Source organism: Musca autumnalis, unplaced genomic scaffold, assembly GCF_047663935.1.
Source record: "Musca autumnalis isolate F117 unplaced genomic scaffold, ASM4766393v1 scaffold_2, whole genome shotgun sequence".
In the NCBI taxonomy this organism is placed as follows: domain Eukaryota; kingdom Metazoa; phylum Arthropoda; class Insecta; order Diptera; family Muscidae; genus Musca; species Musca autumnalis.
The window spans coordinates 65,479,494-65,491,345 of record NW_027411755.1 but is presented as its reverse complement, the minus strand read 5'-3'; the positions used below and the strand labels follow the sequence as shown (position 1 = coordinate 65,491,345).

The following is an 11,852-nucleotide window of genomic DNA, read 5'->3' as shown; positions in this document are numbered from 1 at the left end:
TACACTTCAGACTGGGTTTCATTAATATCCTCAATCGCCCTGTTGATGAGACCAAATAGTATCTCTACTTCTTCTTCAATTCTTGCTGCCCTCTCATTCTAATGCAGCATGGTGAATATCCTTAAGATCAATATCCACACTTGGGGCATCGTTTTTTAAATTCCACCACCTCTTTCTATTGCTGACTGAATATCCACCCAATTTTCTTTCAGTCAATTTGAGGAGTCTCCAATTTTTCCTATTGTAGGGTTTTCTCTATATATGTAATGTTAAATTTATTTTTTTCCAATTTCCTTCTTATCGCCGCTTCCCGCATATCAAAGCATATAGAGCATTTTCTCGTGTATTATTTGATTTTTTTCTGCCTGCTTCAATGCTGTAGCTCGCTGACTTTCAACGTTATCATAAATCTCTTCGTAGTACGCTTCAGACTGGGTTTCAATAATTTTTTCAATCACCCAGTTGATGAAAACAAAAATTCTCTCTACTTCATTTGAAATTTTTCCTGTTAGGGCGAAGATCATTTTAATTTTTATTAATTTTCTTGTTGGAGTTGAGCTTGATGATCGAAGATTTTTGCAAGTGAAAGAGGAAAGTCGAAGATTCGAATCCACACAACCACCAAATTTTGTGACTGGTTTCGCTGTTGGTTCTGCAGCTCATCAGACATATCGGCTCTGAGTGTGGCTTCTCTGTCATCGAACTTTAATTTCTCATCACGGTTAATATCCTTTCCCTTAAGGACAATATCTACATTTGGATGATTGTAATACTCCACCACTGTTTCCTACTGCTGACCGAATATACGCCATATTTAGGCAAATTCTCAGATTTACAGATAACGAAGGACAACTAACAAATGACGATCGTTTACTTGTAAATAATTAGAATAATAAACTTATGCCATGTTTATATGACTGTTTAAATTACGTTGTTCATTCACACAATTACGTACGTTGAAGTTTCAGCAACTTTAAAAACTGATAAATGATGAAGAAGCTTCGAATACTCAGTTTTTAATTATGTTGAATTTAAAATTTAAATATAATTTCTACAAATGAAATATTTTTCTGTCCATCTATTTAAAATATTGTATCCCAGAATTTCGCATAACCCCTTTTCCATGTTATAATTTATGAAACATTCTGTGTATACTAGATTTGTTATCCTTCCCTCATATCTCTCGTCATACATTTTGCTAATTTATTTCTTACATTTTCCTCCTCACTCTCCCTTTAGGTGTCATCATTAGACTCAACCAAAAACCCAAACTAAAATAAAACTTATCAAAAAGTATTAAAAAAAAAACAACAAAACGACGGAACGCACCATATAGAAAAAAGTGTAAAAAATCTAAGCATTTCCACAATATCGCCCAACGTACACTCGAACAAAAGTCCTAAGCCCTCGACGAGCCCGACAAAGTAAATAACAGCAGCATCCAGAACAACAACTAACAAACAAAAGAGCTGTCAACATGTTTTTGCAACACCACAGTTGATTATGATATTTAAAAGAACATTGCAACAGCAACTACAACAACAACCGCAACAATATTATTATTCAATAATTAATTGTTATACGAATATATAAGAATAATTAACAACAACAAAAAACTAATATAAATACCTTCCACAAAAAAAAACAAATAAATTAACAATTTTTTTGTAAATCAAAAAATAAACTTTCAACTCTACACATCTTAAAAACAAACAGTTAATTTTTAAACTCCTACTACCAACAACCCAACCAACACACACAACAAATCGCAAAAATGGCCGATAAAAAGATTGCTGAACAATATTATGCGCCACCACCCAAAATGGGCAAATGGGAAGGCTTCAAGAAATTTCTGTGGAACAGTGATACTAGCCAATGTCTGGGCCGAACAGGTGGCAGTTGGGGTAAGTAAAATTTTGAACAAATGTATTTATGTATATAAAATATTATTAAAAAAATATATTTTTTAATTAAAATGTTGTTAAATACAATGCTGATTAGTCCAACGTAATGTAACGTAAGAGATAAGTATCGTAGAATTGCAATAATTTGTACCTCAATAAGACTATGTTTACATTTACGAAATCCACTCGATTTCATCTGTCAATTCCTTTGTGTATACGTCAAATGAAAACTAATCTGAAATCGATTGGATTTCATTTGACGATTGAGCAATGGAATTGACAGTTGAAATCGAGTGGATTTCATAAATGTAAACATAGTATAAAATCGGAAGTATTAAAGAAAGAAAAAGATACACAATGGAAAGTTTGAGGATTCAACAAAAAATAGAAAAGTCTATGAACGTCAAAGAAGATACAAATAACATCAGTATTAGTTACCGAGTTGCAATACAAAATAATCGATCTGTGATAATAATTTTAAGTTGTATTGTTATTAAGTTTGTTTCTTGGCAAAAACCTTCATCTCAAATATATTTTATTTATTACATATTCCCAAAAGATGTCAACAAATATTGACGAAACGCCAGGACAAATGCAATAAAAATGAATTTTTATTTACAAATACGGAGCTTAAAGAATAACACAATCAATGAATCTGAATAAACCGTCAGATGCTTGAGACAATTATAGTCCCTTTGAGCTGTAATAATAGGTCTGTACGATAACTCCGCAAGTGAAAAGTATTTGCAAGTACTCAGCAAGTTCTCAGTAACCTCTCTCCACTAATTTTACTCACTCGAAGCTAAAAATTTGCAGATTGTTATCGAACAGCAATTTGCCAATACTTGCAAGAAGTCAGCTGATTTGATAAACAAGAAGAAGAAGTTGGCGGAAATGGTTAAATAAATAATAAAATAAAAAAATAGTCACCACAAACTACAAAATAAGTTGTTTTGCTTACATTTTCGTTTTTCGTAGTTTATTTAATATTTTTTCCCTTCTTTATTTCTATTTATTTTAAAAACCAAACGTTTGTTTATGTTTTTGCCAAGAAGTCCGCCACAGAGAATTTGAATTTAAATCAGCTGATCAAACTTGCAAATTCTTACAAGAAAAATTTTCTTTGCAAAAACTTGTAAACAAAACTCTCCAAAATTCTCTCACAATTGTCTCAAAATTCGCTCTCTTTTACTTTACAAGTTTGTTATCGAACAGCTTTTTGTAAAAGTTTGTGCAAATTTGTACAAACTTTTGGGTTATCGTACAGACCTAAGCTCTGTTCCAGAACTAAAAAGTTTTTACAATTTTTACCACTTTTACACATTTTTCGTTTTCGTACACAAAATTTATATGAAAATCGTTTACGACTTTTACAACTTTTACCTCTTTATAAAGTACGGGAACAGGCCACTAATATCAGTGCATTGAAATATGAAGTTAAATTAGTGAAAACGCATCGTAACTATCGTACTCAACAAAATGCAACACTGAAATGGCCGTAAATCAAATCAAATTGAATCTTTTAGTATGATTTATTCGGAGATAATTAGTGCAGAAAATAAAAATCGCAGCCAAATTATATCGAAACTAAATGTCAAATATTAAGACAGTCGAAAAATTCAACAAATCAGCAATTTTTATCTTTGAAGCCTGATAACTCACTTTGTTGAGGGTTGTCATATTGAAAAGAGTACATTTTAACTTTTTCGCTTTGCAGAAGCGGAACAAATAAGCAACAAGAATCAATTGAGTTATATCCTTATGGCCAATGTGACAGCAAAAAGCTGATGAGACCCTATTAATGTAAACTCTGCTTAGGATTCTTCGTATTTTCTTATTGTATTTAGAGAAAGCAATCATTAACTAGTAAAAAGGATAAAATAAACAATTTTATGAAAAAATATTGAGTTTTTTTTAATTTGCTTTTTTACGAAATATAAAATTGTAAGTTAAACAATTATTTGTGCGTATTAAATGTGTCTTTGTATATAATTTTTTTTAAGATAACGACAACAAACTAACAGTCTACTACATCAAGCGAGCCGACGAGCCAGTACACATCTGTGTTACTTCGCCTCGGTACATAAACGGCTGGCTTTCTTGCTATTTCAGGGAAATGATTAAAAGGCATGTAGCGATCTCACTGAGCTAGCCAACTTATACCTTTCTGCCTTTAATACCTTCACCTCGCGATTTGTCTCTTGATTAACAGCTATTAATTCTTCCTTGGCCACTTAGGTTCATGACTTGCTCTTTTAAAGTATTGGCAAGCTTGACTGGAATTTCCTTTTTGCTTTTATATGATTTCATGGTGTCTTTCATTACCTTGACGTCAGTTTCCATTTTCTACTGGGGCTTTGTGTTCCATACGATCTTTCTGCAATTCTTTTTGAAGCTAGTCCACTTGTTTCTCAACGTCCCGGAGTGTCTTTTTGGCTTCTGCATCTTTCAGGTGTAGGTCTTCGACTACGTCAAATTGAAAAATATTGCATCTTGATAGTCAAATCAGCATTGTGTTCACTATTTTGTGCGTTCAATGTATACACCCAATTTCTCCAATTGAGTGTTCCCGACTCTATAAAATATGATGCCCGTGAAATATTTGACACTCTCACGCTAGAATTCCGCATGTAATATGCCAATACCCAGTAACTTCTGTTCTCGACAAACCCTTTGTGTAGGCCTTGCCATTTCCTGCTTTTTCGATTCTAGTAAAGTTAAGAATTTATTCCTCACTTCTTTATTTAAGGCTGCCTGTTTCAATAAGTCGAAAGAATGATTGCGAAGGTAAAACACCTAAACTTTGGTTTTCATGGCAATATCGACTTTGTGTTTGCTTTAAAACAACTACAAAATGATTGCTTGAGATGGAGTATTCCCCCAATGGCTCAACTTCATTTATTACCCTATATTACAGAGAGTAATGTTTTTCAAAACTAACTGAAAGTTCCCTTGCGCGTGCCTCCGCTGTTTTTTGTTTGTTTTGTTTATTGTTGAAGATTCAATCTCATTTGATTGCTTGAGTTGGAGTATTCCCCCAATGGCTCAACTTCATTTATTACACTCTATTACAGAGAGTAATGTTTTTCAAAACGAACTGACAGTGTTGCAAAATTTTACTGATCGCTACCAATATCATGATTTCATCCCGGCGAAGGGAATTATCAATTGGTTTCTCAGTTTTTGAAATGATGCCTTTTTAGCGAAAAACCGAACTCTTTAAGTGTCTAGTATTCCCATATGAATGAGAATCACACGCACTTTTCGGCTTTTCCAAAGAAACACCAAAATCAAAATATTCTGCAACATGTCAGCACGTATCAACTAAGAATTCATCGAATTCTGTGAGTTGAAAAGAACATCACAACAGTTGCCTGTGAGGTTGTTGTTGGAATTTTGTTTTTAACAAAGTTCCCTTGCGCGTGCCTCCGCTGTTTTTTGTTTGTTTTGTTTATTGTTGATGATTCAATCTCATTTGATTGCTTGAGTTGGAGTATTCCCCCAATGGCTCAACTTCATTTATTACTCTCCATTACAGAGAGTAATGTTTTTCAAAAAGAACTGGCAGTGTTGCAAAATTTTACTGATCGCTACCAATATCATGATTTCATCCCGGCGAAAGGAATTATCAATTGGTTTCTCAGTTTTTGAAATGATGCCTTTTTAGCGAAAAACCGAACTCTTTAAGTGTCTAGTATTCCCATATGAATGAGAATCACACTCCAACTCAAGCAATCAAATGAGTTTGAATCTTCAACAATAAACAAAACAAACAACTACAAAATTTAAAAATCATACACGAGTTTAGTTGTTTTTCTTTCGTTTTCATTTTTGTTCGACATAGTGAAACAAGCTGTAATACTTCACCACTGATTTCTCTTGCCGAACCAATTTCCTCCAGTTGAGACAAATTATTACCTCTCTTAGTTATTGGTTTCGGACACCGAATCCGGCTCGAAGGACCAATGATAAACTGCCATCATACTACATGTAACAATGGGATGGATCCCTGTTAACTAAGTATCTCTCCTCTTTATAAAATACTCTCACCAAGACATTCACTCTCTTTAAGACAATCAACCTGTTTGCTACGTGATCGCGTACATAGCAGAGTGGGTCATGTAATGTTTTGGATGGCCAGCTTATACCATGGAACTATCGAGTTGTAATTCTTGTCCACCACAATGAAAGCAAATTGCTATAAAAATGGGCTTCAAAAAGTTTTTACCACACTTCATCAATATTTTGGAGACTTAGAATGGAGATTCCATCACAGCTGGAGTCGTAAAGTCATGGATTCGAAGCTAAAATTTCAAGCTAATGGACTTAGTTAGCTGTCGTCTTCAATTCACTTCACACACCTGGTGTTGTAAAGTCGTGGATTCGAAGCCCAAATATTAAGCTACTGGGCTGGCCACTTACTTCCCGGACAATAATGTGATTGAAAATGTTTGAAGTTGGCTAGTTTGAAAAGTTTACGCTTCTGACAGTATTTTAGGATTTGTCTTTGGCAATTGTTAGCGCCTTGGCATTATATTATATCCAATCCATATACTACATATTTGATAGTAAAAACTTAAGATTTGGGTACATAAGCTGCCTCGCATGCTTGCCTTAGTTGCTTCTGATAAAAGAATAAAGAAGACCGGGCCAATTTTATAACTACGTTGCCCTTTTCTTTTTTATTCCAAAGATGTCAATATTATAAGATAGGAAAAGTCAATTGTGAAAAATTAACTGTAGAGGGAGTTAACCTCTGTTGCTACGATATCATAGCAACATTCTGTTAAACGAAAACTGTTACTCATTGGAATATTGACAAGAAAAACATTAAAACTCAAATTTTACGGCGTTGACTTTTGTTTTTTTATTAAATAAAAAATAACAAATAGTGAAGAAATAAATTTCAGCCACAAAACACGACGTTAATGTTTTCTGCTGCGAGAAATAAGAATCAAAAACGATTGACATTGCTGTTATCAATTCCAGTGAGTTGTGTAGCCATCTGTAACCAAAATGTGGAACTATTAGCATATGTTTTTGGAAAATGCATTTGTTCGGGTCTTTATTGCTATACGTCTTTGTTTATTCTTTTATCAGAGGCAAGCAGGAGATGCAATTTATGTTCCCAGGCCTTTAGTTAGGTGCCGTTTTTTATTCAATTCACTCAGCTGGGGCCGAAAAGTCGTGGATTCAAAGCCGAAGTGGCAAGCTACTAAGGTGGCCTCTTCTCATAGGACATTATTGTGATTGAAAATGCTTGATATTGGTTAGGCGGCCATCAGACCGTCTGCTTTTTCACATGTATGTTGTCACTTTGGGTATACTTAAACAAAGAACAGCTGATGCCATACATGTGAAAAAGCAGATGGTCTGATGGCGGCATTAGTTCGAAAAATTTACGCTTCTGGCAGTAGTTGTGTTCCTTTACTTAGCTGAGGTTACCATTTTTACCACTTGTTACCATCTTTAACCTGCAAAGCGTTCCTTAACCTCCAAAAACTGGTAAAACTGGAAGCCATTTTTAAGAGAGTGAGAGAGTAGAGAGATCAAGAATACCTTTCTCTTCTACCACAGGATACCAGACGAATTTCTTCAGGTAAAAAATGGCAGAACTGTTTTTTCGATATTTTTGACGGTTATTTGACAATGAAGAAAAAAATTAACAAAAAACAGATGAAAAAGGCGAACGCTGACAAAACAATATTAAAAACTGTGAAATAAAAGAAGAAAATTGAATTTTTATGATTCTTTTTGACATTGCTACCAGATCTACCATATTTTCGTTCCTTTACTTTTCTGGTAAAACTGTTCATGAAAGAGCAATTTTGACAGTTTTCTCTTTTACCATTTTTACCATTAAAAAGTAAAGGAACAAAGCTATTCTGTTCTATCCATATACCACATATTTGAGAAAAAACTTAGTCAGCTGCCGTCGTCGAATCTTTTCACCAAGAAAATTGATTTATTTTTACAACTTTGCGTCTTTATAATTGAAGAACAGTATTAAAATATCTTCTGTACATCTCAATTTGTTCATGAGACATGTAGTTTTTTTGGCTAACAATATCACTGTCTTCCAATAGATCTCATATGCTTTTAATATTTTCATTTAATATATGTATGTACGAATAATATTTAAATATAATGTTGCTGTTATTAATGATGTTCAAAGTTTCACCATTAAAATACAAAACCCTTCTGTATACAGTTTCATATAATATGCATTGGCTATGATTTAATGACTAATCATGTGCATCATTAATTCATTCGTTCATTAAAACAATGTTTGTTTTCATTTTGAATGGCTGGTGGTGATACCGCATTCTCCCGGCAAATTTATTTACACATTCTTGGGAATTAGTTTTTCGATTGTTCGTATTATTAATTCGCTTATCTTTTTGTCAATACTCATTTTTTTGTATTGTTATGTTTACCAGACAAAGCTCAACCACATTTGTGAATGTGAACATTTGTAATAAATTACTTTCAGTATTTACAATTTCTTGATAATGAACCGCGATGTAAACTTTGAACTGATGAATGGAAGCAAATATAGATTCTATTTTTATAACGTCTGCCAACCAATAGGGAAAGTTTTATAAATGTTCAAATCGATCCATTGGCGGTAGCACCGTGCGATCGGTCGGTCGTCGCAATACGAGTATATGGCATGGCAGTTCGGAATATTTTATTTGGCAAAAAATTCTCGGTTGTTTGCCGTAAACTTGGGTTGATGAATACTTGAGGTATTCGTCGTTTGCGTTAAACTTCAAGTCGTGTCGATCTTTATTTTTTTTTATCAGAAATAACGTAAGCAGATGATCAGTCGTCTCGGTACATGAGAAGCCCCACTGTCTGGCTTAAGTCATTGGCTGGCGTATTTGTATATTAATAAAAGGATTGGTAAAAAAATCGACACCATCAGGATGATTCAGAACTTCCAAGAAAAATTTAATAAAACGGGTTTGAACTTTTTAAATAGGGTATTCAATAGCTCTGTTCCTTTACGTGCAAGAATCTTCAAGTTTTACCACATTTTACTCGAAAAGTGTTCCTTTACTTTAGACACCATACAATTTATATGGGAACAGTTTACAACCTTTACTACTTTTGCCGGTTTTACCATTTTCAAAAGTAAAGGAACAGACCAAATATAAGTGGCCAACGATATCATCAAAAGAACGAAGAAAAAGTATTCGAAATATTGACGGAGAACGACTTTCCATAACCTTCTATCCTAAAAGCTCAACTCGAAAGATACATATAAAATGGCTGATTTGATTAAATATACGAAAGCCGCTTATGTACCGAGGCCTTAACATTGTAAATAAGTCTCACACTAGAGTGATTTCAATGAAATAATTTCATAAAATTAGTTGTTCTTAGATCGATTTCCCCACCACAGCAATTTCAACAAATTACTTTAGTATGGAACTCGATCTAAGAACGCATAATTTCATGAAATTGTTTCAACGAAAACACTCTAGTGTGAACTGAGAATAATTTTGCTACTTTTACTGAAATTAATGTTGTACCTGGTCATTCTAACATTTATTTCAATGAAACTGTAGAAAAAAATCTATGGTCACACTAGCGAGTTTCATGAAACGAATAATAGAAAGAGGCAACATCGCAAACACAGATAACCATATACAGAGGTTTCACTACCTCATACTCCTCGCCTATAAATTCGTAGTCGCCATGTTGAAACAGCACTATTGTGACCTTCGACTAAGCGGCTAAATATGACAACTCATGTTGCCAATAAACGATGCTATAAATTCGAAGGCAAGAAGTCTGCGGAAGATATGGACTCAGGAATAAGAGCAACTAGCTCGCAAAGATTTTCTGCTTCAAGATCTCATTAACGACGTAAGTCCCGGTCCACACTAGAGTGATTTCATTGAAAAATTGCATGAAGTTATGCGTCTCTAGATCGACCTCCATGGTAGGGTAAAATCATAAAATTGCTGCAGTGGGGAATTCGATTTAAGAACACCTAATTTCATGAAATTTTTTTATGAAATTCACGCTAGTGTGGACCGGGACTAAACAATTTTGCCGCTTTCACTGAAATTCATTTTGTTCCTGGTTATCGTAAAGGCCTCGACATATAAGCGGTTGGCTTTCTGGCTGAAGTCATTTCTGGTCAAAAACTAAAGACCAAGTTCGACCTAATTCAAATGTGGTTCTGACATTTCGTTATTCCTTTCCCAGAAATGACTTCAGCCAGAAAGCCAGCCGCTTATGTGTCGGGGCCTTAATACTTATTTCAATAAATTTATAGATAAAGTGGCTAAATATGCCAACGCTGATGGAGAACCACTTGACATTTATTGGCCAATAAGCGATGCTAATATTTCGATGGCAAAAACACTGCGTGACGAATACACTTAGGAATATGAGGAACTAGCTCAACCTCGAGAACACCTTTAAAAAAATTTACATAAAGCCCAACAGATCAAAAGGTGTTAAATAGAGTCCAAGGCCAAAATGAGTATGAGGAACTAGCTCATGGAGGTAATTCCTAATTTCATGAAATCTTGAGAACACCTTGGTAGACAAAGCGAAGTTGCCGGCTAAAAATGTCAACTCAAATGGAGAAACACTCGACATTAATAAACGATGCTAAAAATTCGATGGCAAAAACACTTTAGGAATAGACTTAGGAATATGACGAACTAGCTCAAAGATGGGATTCCTATTATTACCTACCATCAACCTTGGGAACACCTTGTTAAAAATGACATAAAGTCCTACAGATCAAATGATGTTAAGTAGAGTCCGAGACCAAAACTCATTCATCTCTTTGCTTAATTTTTCTGCTTTTCTAAAGTTATCTCTGGTAAAAGAATATATTGCAACTCAGTTCGAAAATGTCTCGGCCGTTCTTGCAGCAAAAGTAGCAAAATATGTTCATTGTTAAGGCCTCGGTACATAAGCGGCTGACTTTCTTGCTTTTATCGTTTCTGGCCAAGGGTAACTTAGTTCTGAATAAGTTTTTGCCTTAAAGGCCTCGGTACATTAAAAACATGGAATTTTTGCTTATGTAATAAGGAACGGCCAAGCCAATTTCGAAATAAGTTGCCCATTGCCTTTTATCAAATATACATTAAGCAAGAAAGCCAGCAACGATTCTTAAAGAAACCCCTTTATAGTTTTCCAATGGTTTAATGTAGAGAATGGGTAAGGTAATACAACAAATACCCTCTTGGGGTTAGGGCTACATAGTATCTTTCTATTTTACGAAGTATCTGCAACTACATTGTATACGATTATTACGCTTTTCTACCACCTATGTATGACATTTGACATTTACATTCTTTACTTTGGGCTCCCATCAGCAGAAATTATTTTTCGCCCGGAACTACTTTTTGAAATTACTGTAATTACCTAACAACGCAAGTGAACAATAACCTCGTCCTACACTCATCCCCCCACCCCTTACTTACATTATGTAATGTTTTCAATTCTTCGTTTTGGTGTGCCTCTTTTTGCCCTTAAATGGTATTAATATTTTAGATTTTTCTTTATTTCATTGTCCTTATATTGGCGCCGAATATATCACCTCAAACTATTGAAGAACCGAATAACACAAAGAAAAAAAACAACAACCTCCTCTACTTTGTATGACTAATCATCAAAGTTGTTGTCATGGCATGTAAAGTCTGTTCGTCGTTTGTTCGTCGTGTGTATCGTGTCGTGTTCAGGGACAATCAGTGGCAAATGCTTAACATATTTTATTTGGTTAGAAATTTTATTGTTCAATATATCAATAGGTTCAGTTGGGGTTGGTTTTATGGTTGAGTGGTTGATGGTTGGAAGATAGCTTGATTAAATTGCCGCCTATCTACCTCCCTCTGGCACCCAAACAAGGGAAAGACAATAAAAATGATAACTATATTTTTCGTTTGTTGGTTGGATAAAAAAACAACTTAATGTTGT

The 11,852-nt window shown here is 34.3% G+C and overlaps 1 protein-coding gene across 13 annotated transcripts in view; it reads left to right on the top strand.

Annotated features, from left to right (window-relative positions):
• Positions 1-11,852, top strand: part of nrv3 (sodium/potassium-transporting ATPase subunit nervana 3) — a 103,536-nt gene that overhangs the window by 17,688 nt on the left and 73,996 nt on the right. For 11 of the 13 annotated variants that reach the window (XM_073967766.1, XM_073967767.1, XM_073967770.1 and 8 more), the window contains exon 2: positions 1,240-1,904. In XM_073967766.1, the coding sequence (XP_073823867.1) occupies positions 1,775-1,904 (130 nt within the window). In that variant the 5' untranslated portion in view covers positions 1,240-1,774. Of the gene's footprint in view, positions 1-1,239; positions 1,905-11,852 lie in introns of those variants that run through there. The other 2 variants (XM_073967765.1, XM_073967763.1) reach the window with 1 other exon arrangement.